Source organism: Mytilus edulis, chromosome 4 (genome assembly GCF_963676685.1).
Source record: "Mytilus edulis chromosome 4, xbMytEdul2.2, whole genome shotgun sequence".
Classification (NCBI taxonomy): Eukaryota; Metazoa; Mollusca; class Bivalvia; order Mytilida; family Mytilidae; genus Mytilus; species Mytilus edulis.
In genome coordinates this window covers 50889957-50911430 of record NC_092347.1, presented here as the reverse complement: position 1 = coordinate 50911430, position 21474 = coordinate 50889957, and the positions used below count along the sequence as shown (strand labels likewise).

General features: G+C 32.9%; 2 protein-coding genes across 5 annotated transcripts in view; both read right to left on the bottom strand.

The window, feature by feature from the left end:
- Window positions 1–15073, bottom strand: part of LOC139519919 (uncharacterized) — a 71324-nt gene extending 56251 nt beyond the window's left edge. The window contains exons 1-5 of one of the 4 annotated variants that reach the window (XM_071312241.1): window positions 14343–15073; window positions 8084–8217; window positions 7207–7296; window positions 3770–4431; window positions 2539–2643 (exon numbers count right to left, since the gene is read on the bottom strand). In XM_071312241.1, coding sequence (XP_071168342.1) covers window positions 4210–4431; window positions 7207–7296; window positions 8084–8191 — 420 coding nt within the window. In that variant the 5' untranslated portion in view covers window positions 8192–8217; window positions 14343–15073 and the 3' untranslated portion in view covers window positions 2539–2643; window positions 3770–4209. Of the gene's footprint in view, window positions 1–2538; window positions 2644–3768; window positions 4432–7206; window positions 7297–8083; window positions 8218–14342 lie in introns of those variants that run through there. The other 3 variants (XM_071312239.1, XM_071312238.1, XM_071312240.1) reach the window with 3 other exon arrangements.
- Window positions 15074–15635: 562 nt separating this feature from the next.
- LOC139521426 (uncharacterized) lies at window positions 15636–17385 on the bottom strand. The gene is made up of 3 exons (XM_071314901.1): window positions 17364–17385; window positions 16533–16895; window positions 15636–16303 (listed from the first exon to the last, which is right to left on the bottom strand). The coding sequence occupies exons 1-3, from the start codon at window positions 17383–17385 to the stop codon at window positions 15636–15638; spliced, it is 1053 nt and encodes a 350-aa protein (XP_071171002.1).
- Between the last annotated feature and the right edge of the window lie 4089 nt (window positions 17386–21474).

Below are 21474 nucleotides of genomic sequence, written 5' to 3'. Positions count from 1 at the left end.
AATCTAATTTGGCCTTAAATGTAAAAAGATCAACCAAAAGGGAACATGTGTACTAAGTTTCAAGTTGATTGGACACCAGCTTCATCAAAAACTACCTTGACCAAAAACTTTAACCTGAAACTCGCACTTTTAATTTCTATGTTCAGTTGACCATGAAAATGGGGTCAAAAGTTTAATTTTGTTTTAAAATAAGAAAGATCATATCATAAGGAACATGTGTACTAAGTTTCAAGTTGATTGGACTTCAGCTTCATCAAAAACTACCTTGACCAAAAACTTTAACCTGAAACTCGCACTTTTAATTTCTATGTTCAGTGGACCATGAAAATGGGGTCAAAAGTTTAATTTTGTTTTAAAATAAGAAAGATCATATCATAAGGAACATGTGTACTAAGTTTCAAGCTGATTGGACTTCAGCTTCATCAAAAACTACCTTGACCAAAAACTTTAACCTGAAGTGGGACGAACGGAAAGTACGACGAACGGACGGACGAATGCACAGACCAGAAAACATAATGCCCCTCTACTATCGTAGGTGGGGCAAAAAAAAAAAAAAAGGTTCAATGATGTCACAATGGTAGTGGCAAATGACGTCATACCTGTGGAAATAAGCAAAAGTACAGAGATTTTGATTTTTTTTTTTAAATTTTGACGACCTTACTATACTTGCACCAATTAAAAATTTTAACATTTTGACGAGTTCATACATATCAAACTTAAGATAAAAAATCTTTTTGGTGCAAGGTTGGTGCGATAGTTTATTTTATATTTTTCATAGCCAAGCAGAGCAATAAAAAGCTGAAATTTGCCTTCCAAATTGGACCTATTCATCTGATAAAGTTTAGTTTATAAATTCTTATGCCTATAGAAACTTGATTTTTTTGTTTATGAATGTAACATGTAATCCTAATATTATTTCCGTATGTCTAGTTACACTTCTTAAAAAAATCAGAAAACAAATGAACTACATGTGTAAGGGAGTCAATAACAACTTTGAGGATATTTTGTTTTTAATTATGAAATTCTAGATAGACATGCGGGGGACAAAGTATACCGAATTTAAAAGATTATTTTGCTTAAATTACATAATTAGTGAGAAACATGAAAGGAGTAGGTCCGCCGATTTTGGCCTCAAATTTCAGGTTCATCTAACGAAAGATTTTGAACAATTTGTAAACACTTAAGTGTCTATTTCAATTGATTCAATTAGTTTATGTGAAAGATTTCAACTGATTTAGGCATTAAAAATGCTCCCTTTCAAGCATTAATATGAAAAATCTATCAAATATGCCAAAAATCGTCACTTTTCATATGGTTTAAAAAAATTATAAAGTGGCCGAATCCGTGTTCATCCTTAACCTTTATATATGTTATGTTATATCATCAAATACAACTTACATTTCAATATAATGAATGAACACAAATGCGGCCACTTTCATTAAAGACAGAAACTGTCTAAAATTTAACTAAAACGCTAAAATTGTGAAGATTTCAGTAATTTAGCATGACTTAATGATGCTAGTACCTGATATATGTGCATTGTATTGTCAAAAACAGCCCATATTTATGTAGCATGAGCATTCTACTTTCCAGTAAATAGCTAAAAGATTACATTTTCACAATTTTGTAAACTGCTATATTTTGGGGCCAAAAAGGGGTCTTACTGAACCTACTCCTTTATTTTAAAAATGAAACTACCTATATTCCAAGTTGGTAATGAACATAGAGAACAAATTTTATCAAATTTGGTGGTATAAGAACGGAAATGGCAAAAGGTAGACAAGATAAAAAACCATAAAAAATTTGGCCCAACTGTTCATGGTTCAACCTCTGCGGTTGTATCAGGCTGTGCTCAGCAAACATTTCATAATATGCAAGTATGTGTAGAAATTTTTTAAGACACAAACAATAAATCAAGGGAGTTTTATTTGTATGAAAATCATACCATTACATGAAAAAATTACTTTCCCATTGATTCAAGGTACTGTAAACCAACTTATTTTCGAGATCGATTTATTTTCGCGACTTTCGCGAGGAGAAAAATAACACGAATATAAATCGTCGCGAATAAGTAAATCGTTATTAATCTACGTCAAGTAAATAAGAAAATCACGAATTTTAAAAGGCGCGAAATGGACTAGAATTGGTAAAACGTGAAATAAAGTATCCGCAAAAATAAGTTGGTTTACAGTATTCCTGATATTCTGTGATTGCAATTCAGGTAGAATGGACATCAACGCTAAATTAGCCATTACATGAAATGCTGTATACAAATTGTGCTATCAAAATTTTAAGTGTGTGTATTCGTTTTTGCTATACCTATAGCAAGTAGGGGGTGTAGGATGTTCTCGCTGTGTTGAAGACTCATTGGTGGCAGTGGGCTGTTTTCTGTCTTTTGACGGGGTTGTTGTCTCTTTAACACATTCCTCATTTCCATTACTATTCTGTCACAGTTTTCTCAATAATAAAGACATCCTAAAAATTTCTTGTTTACATTGTTCTTTCAGGCCAATATCAGAATAGGTATTTAAACCATACCTGGTAAGTTTTGATAATGTCCCGACAATTCCTCTTGATTTGTTCTGTTTCTTCCTTCGCTTCTTTCAATCGCAAATTTATTTTCTCTAAATTTGCTTTTGTTTCCTTAAAAAAAAAGTCAAATATCAATAACATTTGATCATTTCACTAACATATATATTTCAATAGGTAATGAATGGGTTATAATATCTATTGTGCAAATATTAACATTTGAGGAGAGACACACTTACATGTATGTGTATCATCTTACAAATATATTGATTAGCCGTATTTCCTACACTCTTTCATGTCATTCTAAAATGAAAATAAACAAAGTTATCTACCTTGAATTAAAAAAAATTTTAACCTCTTTGTTTATACTGATGAACTTCATTGTTTGTCTTATTTTCTTTTTTTTTTTTATTAAAATTGAATTTTGATCATGTTGATGCTAGTTTTATACTATCCACAACATCAATAGAATTGTGAAATATTATCACTGGAGAAAAAGAATTATATAACTCTTTAGAAAATTGCTTTAATTCCAAATTACCATTGAACCACTGAAAAGTAGGGTAACTCGATCCACACATATGTTTTTATTTAGCTTTATCTGCATTTTGCGCGCTGACGTCATAGAGCACAGATATAAAAAAAAAAAAAAAAAAAAAAAAAAAAAAAAAAAAAAAAAAAAAAAAAAAAAATAAACAATGCAGTTCATATAAAAAAAAAATAAACAATGCAGTTGTATAAGCAAAGAGGTTAAAAACAAATTCAATTCAAGGTAGATAACTTTGTTTATTTTCATTTTAGAATGACATGAAAGAGTGTAGGAAATACGTTTTTATTGGCGTAGGAAGCCATATTGCCCAAAGAAAACCACTGACCTTCCATTGAAATGGAGTGCACTTGTAATCACTGGGTTTGAAATAACAAGCTCAGTGTTGACTGGCTAGTGATTACAGTAATAACTACTAAGACTAACTCAGCCACCTAGGCGCATGTAGGATTTCTTAAAGAATCATAAAGCTGTAAGGAAAATATAAATATCATTGCAACATTTTCAAATCAAAATTTAATTCATCTTTCAAACTTCTTTTTTTTTGGTCCTTAGCTTACTTAATGTGTGATTCCATTGTTGAAGGCTGCAGTCACCTATGGACCTTGTTCTGAATATATTTTAGTGTTCTGCGTTGACGGGATTAGAATTATAACATTATTGCATGTTTCTTTATCTATACCAAAAACAAACCTTATAATCAAGCTTTAAATACTGTTTACAGTTGGATAATTGTTGGAATATACCATCTTCCCATTCTTTGACCAATACATTTACAATTTTCTTCAGGTCATCAATATCTTTGATGTTCAAACAACCCTTTGCGGGTATATGGTGAAATTTATACAGGCTGTCCTTATCCTTTTTCTGAAGCATGTTTTCTGGCTGCTGTATATCTATATTTTGTTAAATCTGGAATATAAGTACTCATTTCTTTAAAAGTAAAGTTATTTGCAAATACTGACAAAATCTGTCTCTGTGTTCCCCAATCAGATGATAAATCATAAGCTGTAGATTTTCAAGCGTTTTGTCAGATGATGTTGAAGGAGATAAATTCATGACTGAATGTAGAAGATGACTTCCTTGTCCTGGTGCAAGAACATTAACCACCTGTACAAATATCTGTTTGATCTTCATTGTATAGTCATATTGGGTGTGTTCGGATGATTATTCCAGTTGATTTTAAGTTGTTTCTTCACAGGGCTAAGACCACAGGATTGCAAAAAATTATCAAGTGCTTTACGTTTCACTGAAATATCATAATGAGGGATATCTGAGTTGTCTATATGTTCACTGGTGTCAGTGTACTGGCTATTCGGTAACCACAAACTACCCTGAGAATCAGCATTTAACATCTGAAAAGATAAGAAATATTATGATAATCTAGATAAAATTGAGATTCAAACTATCTCTTGAGTCTTGAGGCTGCATAAATAAAATCATGAAGCTGAGTCAGTTTATATTTGATAACCAAAAGTAAGAGTCAGGACATAAGTGCCTCAACATGGTCAAATTTATCAGAAAGTAATCATTATTTGCAACACATGGACACACCATTCAAGCTCGATACAGCTCAGAATTTGAAGTGTGATTAAATATTTGACACAGCATAGGTTTCTGAGAGAGAATGAAATTGGTCCAAGAACTTAAAAAATTTATTTGGACATCTAAAGTTGAGAATGGAAATGTGGAATGTGTCAAAGAGACAACAACCCTGAAGGTCAGCGAGAAACTTCTGCACCCGGAGGTGTCCTTCAACTGGCCCCTAAACAAATATATATACTAGTTCAGTGATAATGGACGTCAAACTTAACTATAAATTATACACAAGAAACCTTAAATTAAAAATCATACAAGACTAACAAAGGCCAGGGGCTCCTAATAATGTGACGGGTTAAACATTTTTTTGAGATCTCAACCCTCCCCTATACCTCTAGTCAATGTAGAAAAAAATTAACGCATAACAATTTACCTATTTAGGTCCAATATCCAAAATCTTAATTTGTGGTTAGATACAGCATATCAAAAAACCTTAAGAATTCAATTTGAAAACTGGGCCCATAATCAAAAGAAATCTAACTACAGGTTTAGATTTAGCATATAAAAGAACCCAAAGATTTCAATTTTTGTTAAAATCAAATTCAGTTTATTTAAGACCCTTTGGACCTTAATGTAGACCAATTTGAAATTGGGATAAAAAAAAAATAATCTAAATACACAGTTAGATTAGGCATACATGTATCAAAGAACGATCCATACACTTACACACAAGTTTATAATTGTCTGGAAAATCGTATTAAAGAACCTTAGTGAGCACGCTCACATACCCAATGTCCCCACATTGTCATTGGAGAAATGAAATAAGTGTAAGAAAAAAAACAAGAATGTGTCCCTAGTACACAGATGCCCCATCCACACTATCATTTTATATGTTCAGTGGACCGTGAGAATGGAGTAAAAACTCTAATTTGGCATTAAAATTAGAAAGATCATATCAGAGGGAAAATGTGTACTAAGTTTCACGTTGATTGGACTTCAACTTCATCAAAAACTACCTCGACTGAACACTTTAACCTGAAGCGGGACACACGGACGAACGAACGGACACAGACCAGAAAACATAATGCCCATAAATGGGACATAAAAATGAATCTTAATTTCCTGTCAATATGCACATCTACATAATATTTCCTTATTATCTACAAAGTTTCATGAAATTCTATTGTGTAGTTTCAGAGGAGTTGTAGTACATTAATGTAAATAAGTTCAAAGGGACGTAACTCCAAGTAAAAAAATTGAATCCTAATTTCCTGTCGATATGCACAACTACATTGTATGTCCTTATTATCTAAAAAGGTTTTGTGAAATCCTGTTGTGTGGTTTGAGAGGAGTTGTGATGACAAGAAACAGGATGGACGGACGGACAGGGCAAAAACCCTCCGCAACTTCAATGCATGGGGTTTAATAATGCTTCTTTGGGCCCTTTTTTATGCTCTTAATTCGTTAACTATTGGGACCATAATCCTCAACCTTCCTTTTATGGTTTCAAACTTTGCGTTGAAATTACAGGAAACTAAATATCTTCAGACGTCGCTGACGACAACAACAGGATACCAATATACCACCTCAAATTTTGTTTACGGTTGTATAAAAAGTAAATACATGTGTAGATTACACAAAGTATCACAAGAATTCAATTGTGGTTAAAATCAAACTAAGTCTGAGTTGGAATCCTTTAAACCTTTATGTGGACCAATTTAAAAAAACAGACGAAAAATCTTTAAAAATTTAGATTAATTTTTTCAATTAAGCACATCTAGGTCCCCTAGAAGTAATTTTTTGTTGAGGTCAAATAAAGTTTAATTTTGGACCTTTTAGACATAAACATTGACCCTAATTGAAAATTAGACACAAAAGGTATTGACAAGCTTATACAGAGATATTTCTTGCATTATGAAATTTTGACATGGTTAAATGAATATTTTGAAATTAAAAGTGCAATATTTTGAACATGTTTACAACATATCAAAGTCAAAATCTTCAGTCATGACGAAAAAAATCTGGGAAACTGATCAAACTGATTATGCAAGTGAATTTTTTGAAGTTCAATTATAATTCTGCACAAAATTATCAGATCAGAACAAAAATCAAAATTGATCTGTAACTTGTCATGATAAAACAATATACCAAATATCAAATCAATATCTTCAAGCATGCAGGAAAAAGGTGGAAAACTGATTTGCCGGACTGACAGAATGGACATGCAGAGGGTCTGAGGAAACACAGTTATTTCGTGGTGCATTTCCTTAAGACAATAAATGGAAATAAAAAAATCACACCTGCAGTTTCTCAATAAAATTCTTACAGTGTGTTGTTCTACTTTTGGGACAAACTATATCAAAATTATAGAAAACTTTATTGGCTCTAACTCACAATACGGACACATGTACACTAGGGAACATAATTGTGGACAACAAATATTCAAGGAACAATAACTGTGTACTCAGCCCAGAGTGCAAACCTTAAGTTCACTTCGCCTTCAACAGTAGGGGACTAATAAATTGTTTGCAAACTAGAGAATCCTTGTATTTTGGCCATTAAAGTTAGGACAGTTAAGGTTTTCATTTTACCTGTGTGCTACAGCTTGCAGCATCTTCTTCCTGATATTCATCATTTTTGTTCTGTTGGAAATCACAGGAAATATTGTCTGGGCTTGCTCTCTGTATCATAATAAAAGAAATAGATTGTATACATCAAATGAACTTAGGGCAATATTATATATATGAATTTACAATATTTCACATACATGTAATATTGACCTCATGTGGCTTATTTTGTAATTTACACAAAGCTTATTTATAGCTAAAACAAATATAAAGGGATGTTAAAATTGGTCAAATACTTGAAATTGGTTAACAAATATATCTTTTGCAAAATCCTGTTTATATTTTCATCAGAAAATATTACTTTCCTAATTATGCTAATGCGTGTTACAATTTTTTTTTCAATATTTTAAATCTTGCTATTTTTTTCTGGAGTTCAGAAGAAAAATTTCAAGAAGCTAAGTATTGGAGGCTTTTCTTAAATAGCTTTAAAGGAAGGATCATCTTCATCAACATCTTACATGCATGATGATGCATATTATTGGCAGTTAATTGTATTTGCATGATAGTCATTTACGAACCAATAATTTGTTGCAATGTTAGAAAAATATGCAATTTTGATGATGTCAGTACATACATGTAACTGCTCCATTCTACTGTTTTACTTGGAGAAAAAAAAAAGTTGTTTTGATACTTTTTTTATAAATCAATAGCATCTTACAATTACAGTTTCTAAAAAATATCGTAGCTACTTTGTAATACTTATTTTAAAACACAATTTGTACTGACTTTCCCAAAAGTAAATTCTTACATTATATATCATATATATTTTCACCCTCACAAACATCTCACAGTAATATTTCAATCATATCTTTTATCATGGTTATTGTAATAGAATTCCTACCTCCTCTGAGACAGTAGTAATGGTGGTACATGTATCTTCAGAATTTGCATTTACAGGTGCATATAGGCTTTCTGTAGGATTATCTTTGTCCAGGATGGCATGCACCATGTCACTTCTACATTTTCGACAGACTTCTGTGATGACAAACAAAAAATACAATTTTATCACCAGATTATAGACATTTTTAATTAATATAATGTACATATATATATTAATTGGAGAAAAGAATGAGCTACATGTTTTCAAGTATTGATACAATGGTCTTCCTTTAGGTTATATAAATATAGGAATGACTGTAACCATACATTAATTCATCCTGCAACAAACCAACTATTCAACTATTGTACAAATTGCAGGTACACAAATACATGCATTGACAGGTATAATTAAAGCTCCACTTTTTTTGCAGGACTACTATTATGTGAAATTGATCTTGTACTGCGTGCATGCCCTCCTTTATCAAGGTTAATGTTGCAAAGGTTTTATTATGTCTATATATATATATATATATATGACTAAAATAACATGTACAGATAATAACACAACTGTAAAATAAAGTACAAAATTCCAACATTTCAGTTCTTATGATTTGAGTTTGCTTTTCAACTGACAATGCAACAAGAATGTGTCCCTGGTACATAAATGCCCCATTGGCACTATCATTTTCTATGTTCAATGGACCGTGAAAATTGGGGGAAATCTCTAATTTGGCATTAAAATTAGAAAGATCATATCAAAAGGAACATGTGTACTCCATCAAAAACTACCTTGACCAAAAACTTTAACCTGAAGCAGGACAGACGGAGGGACGAACAGACGAATGAACATACGATTGACGGACGCACAGACCAGAAAACATAATGCTCATAAATGGGGCATACAAATCTTTCAAGGGCCTTAAATGCCGACCGGCATGAAGAGAAAAGGTGAGGTGAGGTGACAAATCTTCCATGACGGTTGAAAATAAAATAACAAGAGTGCACACGCTGTAATGTCTCTCCTTCTTTACTAATCATTGATATTATGTTGATACCGGTAGTCCTAAATATTAAGCTTAATTACAATTTAAACATAAACTTAACACTGAGCAATGAACCATGAAAATGAGGTCAAGGTCAAATTCAATCTGAGCGACTGACATATAGTCATCAAATATTTCCATACACCAAATATAGTTGACTTATTGCATATAGTATTGGATAAACACCCAATAAAGTTGACTTATTGCATATAGTATTGGATAAAAAGACCAAACTCAAAAACTTAACTATAACCACTGAAACACTGACATATAGTCATCAAATATTTCCATACACCAAATATAGTTGACTTATTGCATATAGTATTGGATAAAAAGACCAAACTCAAAAACTTAACTATAACCACTGAACCACTGACATATAGTCATCAAATATTTCCATACACCAAATATAGTTGACTTATTGCATATAGTATTGGATAAAAAGACCAAACTCAAAAACTTTTAAACTATAACCACTGAACCATGAAAATGAGGTCAAGGTCAATTGACACCTGCCAGTTGGACATGTACACCTTACAGTCCTTCCATACACTGATTACAGTAGACATATTGCTTATAGTACATGTACATGTATCTGAGATATGGACTTGACCACCAAAACTTAACCTTGTTCACTGATCCATGAAATTAGGTTGAGGTCAAGTGAAAAATGTACAGTCTGCACGGTTAGCCACTAGTCCGATGCCCCAGACTAGTCAAATTTGGTTCGGACTTGTAAGTTTTTGCAAAACTTTGTTTGGCCCAATAAGAAAAATGTCAGAATGTTGGTCTTCGGACTAGAAGTTGAAAACGTTTTTGGTGCAGACTGTGTATGATCGGTATGAGGACCTTGCAAGGTTAGGTATGCACATACCAAAATATATAGTATCCTGTTACTTACAATAAGATAGTATTTCATATTACAACCAGATGCTCCGCAGGGTGCAGCTTTATACGACCGCATAGGTTGAACCCTGAACGGTTGGGGCAAGTATGGACACAACATTCAAGCTGGATTCAGCTCTAAATTTGGATTGTGATTACATAGTTGACACAGTATAGGTTTTGGACACAGAATGAATGTGGTCTAATGAACTTAAAATATTTTTTTTGTCTTTGAGCAATCACTATGCTGTTGAATATTAATCCTCTCAAAAAAATGTTTGAAGAAATTTTCTTTTTATTTATGAAATCTGAAATGAGAGAAATTAACCCCCCCCCCCCCCCCCCCCACCATTTTTTTTTCACATCCCCCTTTCCCTTTTTTCAAAACTGATCTCAATTCAAATTTCTAATGGAGTTTGCAACAATAACTACTCATTTAAATACATCATAAAATATTAAAATGTAACAAAAAGTGCTTGTTATCACTGAATGGTAAAGAGTGTTTTAATTTATCAGTTGGTAGTAAAAGTGAATATACATTGTGCATTGTATAAAACAATGATTTAAGTTGATTCAACTACTATTCTGGACAAAGAAAGATAACTCCAATCAATTGAAAATTTCTTGCTATTGCACAATATTGTGCAATTAGATATTTCTTGCTATTGTGCAATACTGTGCAATTGAAAACATTTGCTATTGCACAATACTGTGCAATTGAAGATTTCTTGCTATTGCACAATACTGTGCAATTGAACATTTTTTGCTATTGCACAATACTGTGCAATTGAAGATTTCTTGCTATTGCTGAATACTGTGCAATTGAAAATTTCTTGCTTAGTATTGCACAATACTTAATATTATAATTTTGGATCCTGATTTGAACCAACTTGAAAACTGGGCCCATAATCAAAAATCAAAGTACATGATTAAATCCAGCATATCAAAAAAGCCAAAGAATTCAATTTTTATTAAAATCAAACTTAGTTTAATTTTGGACCCTTTGGTATTTAATGTAGACCAATTTGAAAACAGGACTAAAAATTAAGAATCTACATACACAGTTAGATTTGGCATATCAAAGAACCCCAATTATTCAATTTTTGATGAAATCAAACAAAGTTTAATTTTGGACCCCGATTTGGACCAACTTGAAAACTGGGCCAATAATCAAAAATCTAAGTACATTTTTAGATTCAGCATATCAAAGAACCCCAAGGATTCAATTTTTGTTAAAATCAAACTAAGTTTAATTTTGGACCCTTTGGACCTTAATGTAGACCAATTGGAAAACGGGACCAAAAATTAAGAATCTACCTACACAGTTAGATCCGGCATATCAAAGAACCCCAATTATTCAATTTTTGATGAAATCAAACAAAGTTCGATTTTGGACCCTTTGGGCCCCTTATTCCTAAAAACCTGTTGGGACCAAAACTCCCAAAATCAAACCCAACCTTCCTTTTATGGTCATAAACCTTGTGTTTAAATTTCAAAGATTTCTATTTACTTATACTAAAGTTATTGTGCGAAAACCAAGAATAATGCTTATTTGAGCCCTTTTTTGGCCCCTAATTCCTAAACTGTTCAGACCTCAACTCCCAAAATCAATCCCAACCTTCCTTTTGTGGTCATAAACCTTGTGTTTAATTTTCATTGATTTCTATTTACTTATACTAAAGTTATTGTGCGAAAACCAAGAATAATGCTTATTTGGGCCCTTTTTTGGCCCCTAATTCCTAAACTGTTTGAACTAAAACTCCCAAAATCAATCCCAACCTTCCTTTTGTGGTCATAAACCTTGTGTCAAAATTTCATAGATTTCTATTAACTTAAACTAAAGTTATAGTGCGTAAACCAAGAAAATGCTTATTTGGGCCCTTTTTGGCCCCTAATTTCTTAAATTTTGGGACCAAAACTCCCAAAATCAATCCCAACCTTCCTTTTGTGGTTATAAACCTTGTGTTAAAATTTTATAGATTTCTATTCACTTTTACTAAAGTTAGAGTGCGAAAACTAAAAGTATTCGGACGACAACGACGACGCAGGACGACGACAACGTGATAGCAATATACGACGAAAAATTAAAATTTTTGCGGTTGTATAAAAAATCATAACTTTTTTCAAGTAGTCACTGAACCATGAAAATGAGGTCAGGGAAATTGGACATGTGACTGACAGAAACTTGGTAACATGAGGCATCTATATACATTTTACAATTAATGTATGAAGCATCCAGGTCTTCCACCTTCTAAAATATAAAGCTTTTAAGAAGTTAGCTAGCGCCGCCTACGGAACACTATCCCTACATGTATGTCCTGCTTTCTTCAACAAAAGTTGCAGGCTCAACAAAAATGATAGTCTCATATTATACACTAGGACAAAACATGCTTATACATGTAAATCAATTAAAATTAATTGATAGATTTTCATCCCCGCCAGCCCCTCTGAAATCTTCCCGCCCTGCTTTTTTTTTTATTTTTGAAAAAATTACGATTTCCGGATTTTGTTCATTTCCGTTACCGGTAACCGTTGATAATTTCGTTTCATGTAAAATTTCCTGTTTCAAATTTCGGTTTTCGTATTTCTTAGAGTATTCTTACTGAATGATTAAGTCAATATATTCTGCTGATCTATGATGACAACATCATTTACCGAGAATAGAGATTGATTACGAGAAGGGCATGAAATATTCGGGTTACGAGTAATACGCTGTGTTCAAAAACGCAAATCACCGCAAGTCACACCTTCGATCTATTTTATTTATACAATGACTTTGTTTCAAGAAATTTGGACTGTGAATGAAACCCAAAAGCGTAAGAATCGTGGAACACATTTGACTGGAATAAAGAAATTGACACGAGCATGAACTTTTTAGATTGGTGACCGTATATTGAGTTCAGAAAATCGACAAACATGCGCATTTTTAATTTATTAATTTTATCAAGCTCTTAGATTAGGAATTAGCCATGTCTTTCGTTTTTTGTGGAAAAAACAGCAAACATTATCTTTCCCAATACCCATGATAGAGTCATTAAACAACTTTATGTTCTACATTGTAACTATATATGCATCTTGCATATTAAGGACCAAGCCTATTATTTCAACACCGTTTGAGTTTTCCTTTTATTCTGTACTTATCGTACTAGCATTGCTTACCAATGCATTTGCTTCATTTTAATATGAGGCAGGCATTACCTGTAAATGGGGATGAAGTCTGTATGAATTATTTTTTTGTAACTTTAAATATGGAGTATATGTGTCTCAATTGATACGTGACTCTAAATCTAGCTCAAAGTACGTTGTTTTTTGTTGAACGAGGAATATACTGCTTTCTCAAAAGTTGCTAAGACAGGGCTATAAATCAATCAAATTATAAAGGTCATCACTCAAGCAATTTTATGGTCGCCATACTGACAAAAGTGTGTCAGCAATCATATATATCTCTGTGATATTCTTCCTCAGTCCTAACAACCTTCTATCATTACCGAGCTGAACAAAGAAATAACATCAGTGGCGGATGCAGGAATTTTCGAAAGGGGGGTGCTAGCCCAGGCCAAAGGGGGGGTGCAAAACATATGTCCCGATTCAAATGCATTGATCGGCCAAAATAAAGGGGGGGTGCGCACCACCGGAACCCCCCCTCTGGATCCTCCACTGAACATGACGGGTGTCGTATACGGTGCAGGTAATGCTTACCCTTCAGGAGCATTTGATTTCACTCCTGGAATTTAGTGGAGTTCGTGTTGTTTCCTACTTATTATTTGTAACTGTTGATGTAAATGTCTTTTGGTTTTATGAGTCTCTGGTTACTCCTTGGTTTTGATTGTTATTGTCTTATATAAAATACTTTATGGATGTATTTACATGATATAAGCTTATTATTATACTGCATGTATGAATAACACGTGACAAGAAGGTTTCATATGAAATAAAATTTAAAAAATAAAATCCTCCCACCTGCCCCATTTTTCAAAAATTTGGATGAAAATCTACTAATTAATTTTAGTTGGCCTAACAAAAAAAAGAAATAATTGTTTACAAAAGCTTACAAAACTGGTCTACATGTGAGTCACATGTACATTGTACATGTATATGTACGTTAGCATAACTTGTTGCATTCCTTTATACCAGTAAACTGAGATACATGCATGTTTCAAATAAGTAACACAAATTTATGTCATGTATGTTGAGTTGATTTTTTTCTAAATCAAGAAGTGGGAGATACAAAGTTAAATAATCATGGCTTAAGTGAGGGTAATTGTAATTTACATGTAGAAAATGTTCAATGATCATATTAAGTTGAAGAATTTAATGTTATCTTATATATACATATACATGTTGTATATTTACCTCAACTTTGCCAGGACCAGGGCCAGGGGACTGATTCTGTGAGTCTGAGTGTGAGTTCTTGGAATGGGTGTAGAGAACTGCAGTCTCTTTCTGTTGCCATTAGGAATTAATCCTCTGGGTGGGCTGAATTGCTTTCCTTTTGGTGTTAGAAAGGGTTAAACAGTTAAACAGTCCCTGTTTCGCCTTACACTACGTACATATTCTAACTTGATGGTGAGATTCTTAAAGTTATTAGAAACTTTTTTTTTAGAGTGTCAGTCAACTGTTTGCATTGTTTCTTGCTGTTGTATATTGTTTTAAGAGATTTAAAACATGCATCACATACATAAGGGTCTTCATTTTCTTCAACATAAACTTTCTCAACAGATTTTCCTCCAACTGGTATCAATTTACAGTAGTTTCAATTAGATCAACATCACTATGTTTCATAAGTTGTTTACGCCTTCGCTCCGTTTTTAAATTGTTCACATAAAAATTACAAAATAATGTTGACCAAGGATTTGTATAGTAAGACTAATTAATACAAATCCTTGTGTTGACAATGCAAACACGTGTTGTCAAATTCCATTGTTATTAAGGTGTTTACTTTTAATCATGCTCCGCCTTCTTTTCCAAGTGTTTGCGAACAGGTAAATAGGTAATATAACCTAAGGAGTTTACTGTAATCGTATCATCTGTTTATGCTCCTCCTTTTTCTCCCGCCAAATCTGTAATTGTAAACAATTGGGTACGAGTTTCCGTTGGTACGAGTTAACTTGCTTCGTACCAACGAAAAGTCGTACCACTGGGAAGTCGTACCATTAAAAATATTTTCAAAAATACGAATGTTTTATGGTGTTTTTTCTTTGTAAACTTAATGAAAAGTTGAATTACTGGAATTTATACTGGATTTTAATGAAAACTTAGACAAAAATACGTTATTTTCTTAATTACACTGCTAATTAATATTGCATATTTACACGTGCTTGGTGTCTCTAGTTCCCACCTGCTGTAACCAAGGTACCACATTGTAGATGCAATATGCGCACAACAACCAACCACCCGGGCGCCAACTTTACAGGTGCAATACCAACCAGTGACTTCATCTCCACTAAATTCAATCCATAGACTGTACACTCTTGAGGACGAATGTCTGGATGCTAGTTTTACTCGTAAAACTCGTAATAGATTAGGACGGTCACGGCAAGTCTGGAGCATGTAATTGTCATCCGATAAATGGCTTTCTGTATATCTTGGGGCTTGCTTCAGTTGATATACTCCCATAGTAATATCTCCGATTTGTTGGAGAGTAAGTTAAGGAAAATCTAAAACGTTTTCCGTGCCATTTACTTCAGAATAAATAGCCTTTTTGCGAATTAGATTATTGTCCTCGACATACTTCTGTACCTGGTTACCAAGCTGTGCTTTATCCAGCATAGTTTGGCCAATCTCTTCATTGCAAAAATCATTAATCAGTGGAGCCCGGAAGCAATTAATAAATGCAGAAACAATTCTGACAAAATCTCCAATATAGGGAACGAAGTGGTTTGAAACGACTTTGTCGAGAAAGCGCCACTGTTTAATGCGTCTATTGGCGCTTTCAACTACCCACCGAACTTTTGTTATAAGTCGTGAAGAATTTGCCTCCTCGGTAGTGTGTTGTTTTTGTCCCTTTTTGATGAAACAAGGCATCTCTAATTTCAAGTTCAAACTCTCAAGGAAAGCTTGAGCATCTCTGAAACCTCTGTCGACTACTAATACGTCATCGTCCTTTATCCATTTCTTTATATCTTCAGCATTGGTTTTAAATAAATGCTTGGTAATTGAGGCATCGTTGTTGTGGCCATTGGCATAATATGGACTCAAGACACTCAAAATGTAGCCATCAGATCCAACTATACTCATGGGCTTGACTAAAGGTAGATTTTTGTGCATACTGTAGGTTTTCTTCTGGAACTTGTGGTATGAACTTTTCTGTATATGTATAGCGTATATTGGCGAGTGTGAATACCGTCCGGTCAACTTATTTTGCTCAAAAATAATTATTTTCCCTCTTTTTTTTTTATTTTCATAAAATATAGTTTAATATTTTTCAGGTTTACAAATATTAAACAAATCTATCGGATAACAAAAAAGTTATGACTATTTATATGTCGTCCGGTCAACCGTCCTGTCACTATCCGGGCAATCATCCTGTCATTAGTGCAACCCATATGTATGTCCCATCTAGTATCAGAACAGCTGTGTCTTCATTGTTTCCTGTAAACAATGTTTTGGCAGTTGGAGTTGTATGACTCTGGGCAAAATCGGAATGACTCATATGGTTAAATCCTAAAAATGATGGAAAATTTTTTTTAATTAGAGACTCTCGAGCTGAGTGTACGGCTCGCCGTATATTGTAGGACTTAAGGCTGAAAAGAGTTCCCAAGATTGTGTTCGATAATCCAGTGCGTAATTTTACAAGGAGAATAGCAAGACATGTTCTTATTGAGCGCACTTCAGAGTTTCTCAAGTCTGTAACATGTGTGGCGACAACGTCAAACTGTTGTTTAGTGAGTCCAGTGAGACCATAAACTAGAAAACGTAAAAGTTGACACTTTTAAAAGTCGCTACATTGAAGACCTGTTGGTGACCCTCTGCTGTTGTTTTTTATTTGGTCGGGTTGTTGTCTCTTTGACACATTCCCCATTTCCATTCTCAATTTTACTTATAGGTCTCTGTACAGCCTTCAATAATAAGCAAAACCAATACCCCTTAGCGTGCTTACACTGTAGTAAGCTTTAAAAGTATATGAAATGACAGATGTAAAAGAAGAAAACTAACAAACTGTTTTATTTGCAATTTTAGGTCTTCAATGCTTGTCAAATTAAATGTAAGTACATGTATCAAAGTCTAACAATTTTAAAAGTAAATTATAGTCTTATCATTTCTATTTTTAAGGGCGATTGACTTCAAACAATTTGCCGGAAGAACATACAAAGTTAAAGTGGTTGATGTCGTTATTGATGTTGCAAAAAAGTGATGCAGCTGCCAAACCAATACCTGCAATATCATCACACGACATAATATCACAACTTTCAATTCAGCAAAGATGGTGTAACTGTGTGGAAAACCTATGGTCTTGCAAAAGGTAGACAAAATAAAACAATACACCAAATATCAAATCAATATCTTCAAGCATGTACAAAAAAATGTGGAAAATTGAATTGACTGACTGACTGACCGATGGAGTGCAAACCTAAAGTCCCCTTCTACCAAGTCTGTAGGCGCGCGCAAGGGACTAGTTACAAAACCAGACAACCAGCAACCAGTAAGCCCCCCCCCCCCCAAAAGTATATAGTACAGACATCTTTTAATGAAACACAATCAAACACTCTTTCAGAGCAATGTAGTCAAAAAGAAATTCACAAGTGGAACAAAATAAGACTTTTTTTACTTATATAAATAAAAAAATACATGAATGTTGAAAGGGACATAACTCTACATCATGAAATAATTTACCTATACCAGTAAATAAAATAAACAGCTGCGTCATGAGCGCATGATACGCCCGACGTCTGGTGTGGAAGTTTAATACAATAAGCATAAATAGTTTCTGAGAAAGTTTTAAGCAATAACCAATAAACTATATATTGTTTTCAGATACAGCGGGACATGTGAACCCTCCCTCATTTTTTTTCTTCAAAAAACTAAATATCACTAAAATAAAATTTTGAATCATCACCAAAAAGTATATAGATCTTAGGATTGATAAAACAAAGAAGTGTGTAAAGTTTTAAGCAATAACGATAAATCATTTTTGAGATACGGCGCGACATGTAAAAAAAACCCTCCCCCTTTTTTACAAAATACTCAATAACTCAAAAATGAAATTTTGAATCATCACCAAAAAGTATACAGATCGTAAGATTAATATAACTAAGAAGTGTGTAAAGTTTTAAGCAATAATCAAAAATCGTTTTTGAGATACAGTGCGACATGTGAAAAAAAACACACCCCTGTTTTAGTTACAAAGTGCCGTAACTAAAAAAAATTTACTTTTATTTTCACCAAAAAGTATACAGATCATTTGACCACCATAAGAAACAACTGTATTAAGTTTCATGAAATTTGGATAAGCCGTTCTCGAGTTACGGTGCGACATGTTTACGCCGGACAGACAGACAGACAGACAGACAGACAGACAGACGGACGGACGGACGGACGGACGGTACGACGGACGGTACGACGGACAGACGGACGGACAGACGGACGGACAGACGGACGGATGGATGCAGGACATTTGTATACCATAATACGTCCCGTCAAAATTTTGACGGGCGTATAAAAACACTTGTATAATACCCCTGACTGATAGCATCACTTAGTTAATTTTATATTTTAGGAAAAGTTTTCCCATGAACTAAAATCTCCAAAGAAAATATTAAAGTTACAGAAATGAATATGGTTGCTAACTGGACAAATTCCATTGCTGTTCTTCCTTCTATCAACATACCAAAGACAAATGCTAAAAGAAAGATTTATTTTAATGTCCAAATGAAGGTTGTGTGCAAACATTCAGCAGGAGTGCTAACTTAGATCAGCATGTTATGCTAGGATTCTGTGACTTCAGATAGGAAAAGTAACCTCTGTCAGACAGATCAAAGTCAATGTATGCTGAAAAAAGAAAGTGCAAGCTTTGCTGATTTTATCACACTTGCTTCTGACAACACTCAAAATGAAACTTCTTCATCAAAGTTATATCAAGGATGGGCTTAGAAATCACAAGTGCAATTTAGTGTTCATCAGAAAGAATATCTTATTCAAAAATTTGACAAAGGAAAGCAAACTGGAAAAAAGTAGGACCCAGTTGTAGTTGCTGATTAAATGCGTAATGAAAAAATAGTCTTTTTAGAAAATACAGTTTTAGCAGAAATGAATACTTGACTGCACAACAGATTACCAGCTTCTTTTCAAGGGAAGTGCAGATGAGAAAAAGAATGGACAGTAATGACTTGAGAGCAGCTGTAGAGGAGGATAACATATCCAATCTAAAAAAAGTCATTTGGCAAAAAATATCTTAATGTCAATATTGTTTGATATGTCAGGGTTGACACTTTATATTCAATACGGAAGCGTATTAGGGACATAGAAAAAATAAAAGTAGTAGTGAACTTTTTTTTCAAAGTCGAAATTTTGACATTTCAAATCTTAAAATTTCGACTTTAACTCGAAATTTTAACTTTTCTTATCTTGAAATTTTGACTTTCTAAAATCTTGAAATTTTGACTTTTTTAGAATTCGAAATTTTGCCTTTATAAAAAGTCGAAATTTCGACTTAAACTCAAAATTTCGACCTTTTTTAAAACTGGAAATTTCGTTTTTTTCTAAACTCGAAATTTCGACTTTTTTTTAACTCAAAATTTCGACTTGTTTTAACTCAAAATTTCGAATTTTCCTAAGTATTTATACGTTTGCGATTACCACATTCACAGTCATTTATATCAGCAAGCGCGGAGCCATATACATCATAAACTTAATAAGCACATTTTAATAAACTAAACCATTTTAAAGACTCTGAGGTTATTTTAGATAGAAAATCTTGTTCTTGCCGAAGAATAAATAAAATATGTTTCACGTTTAAATACATATTTCAAGTCTGGACTTCAGATATGTGTATCAAGACAACCCCGTTATTCCGATACACCCATGTTACGACTTATTTTTATTCAACAGTCTGATATATAAAGACAAGGGTTAATAGTTGTGTCATAAGAATGTCAACTTGTAGAGTTTAATCAATATTCCAGAAAAAAGAACCATTTATTTATTTCAAAATTCCAAAACTAGAAAACCGAGCAGCTCATTTGTCGTCCTGAATATGCATGGCATTTTTGGCTACTTGATTTACCATTGTTTAAACAAGGCAAAGTCAGTGACTTGCTATTGGAAAACCAAACAGGCCTTTGAAACTGCGATGTTATATGTTCTCAGATATGACGATTCTATGACAGTGTCGTGGGAACTAAAACATGGAACAAAACCTATTTCAAAATATAAATTGCCAAAATGTGTTAATGACGCTTTAATAATTTGCGTCCATGTCTAATCCTTCTAAAATTGTAATAACTGTGTTTGAAAACTAACATCAAAGTTTTAAAAGAGATCAAAGTCGAAATTTCGATTGTAAAAAAAAAATCGAAATTTTGAGTTTACAAAAAGTCCAAATTTTGAGTTTAAAATAAGTTGAAATTTCGAGTTTAAAATAAGTCAAAATTTCGAGTTTTAGAAAAGTCGAAATTTTGATTTTACAAAAAGTCGAAATTTTGAATTTAAAATAAGTTGAAATTTCGAGTTTAAAATAAGTCGAAATTTTGAGTTTTATAAAAGTCGAAATTTTGAGTTTAAAAAAGTCGAAATTTCTAGTTTAAAGTAAAAATATCGACTTTTCATAAGTCGAAATTTCGAGTTTCAAAAAAGTCAATATTTCGACTTTTTCAAAAAGTCGAAATTTCAAGATTTTTGAAAGTAAAAATTTCAAGTTTATGTCAAAATTTCGGGATTTGAAATGTCAAAATTTCAAGTTAAAGTCAAAATTTCGAGATTTGAAAAGTCAAAATTTCGACTTTGAAAAAAAAGTTCACTGACAATTTTATTTTTTCTATGTCCCTAATACGCTTCCGTATATTCAAGTGTAAAATCAAATCAATTCAAATTCATTATTGGTGTAAAATTTAAAAAAAATGTTTTGATACCAAGACATTTATGACATACAAAATCACATTATTTACAAAAACAAACAGTCAACTATTATAAGTATATCATTATCTTTAGATATTTTGGAGGAGGTGATACTTTTTGCAAATTTTAAATTAAAGTACCACATTCTTAATGAGATTGTTATTAAATATAACAAAACAAATAGAATGAAATTCATAACAGTGTAGCTATGGCCATTCATTGACTGGGGAAAATTAGGTGAACGTTCGTCTGTAATGCCCACTGCTCACGACGTACTTATCATAGAAATTTAAACTGTGAGGTCACCAAAGGTTCTAAACGCCTGAATAAAATAATTAAAAATACTAATCAGGAATAACCTTTGTTACTATACTATATATAAAAATATTAATTTTCGCGAACCATTTAGGTCACGGAAATTCCAAAATATGGC

What these genes read in the sequence shown, in the direction of transcription:
- LOC139521426 (XM_071314901.1), bottom strand. Translation starts at nt 17,385, where the DNA reads ATGTCGTGTGATGATATTGCAG. An exon ending in GTCGTGTGATGATATTGCAG is followed by an intron (nt 16,896 to 17,363) that starts GTATTGGTTTGG and finishes TACGTTTTCTAG; the next exon opens with TTTATGGTCTCACTGGACTC. An exon ending in ACTAGATGGGACATACATAT is followed by an intron (nt 16,304 to 16,532) that starts GGGTTGCACTAA and finishes TATACGCTATAC; the next exon opens with ATATACAGAAAAGTTCATAC.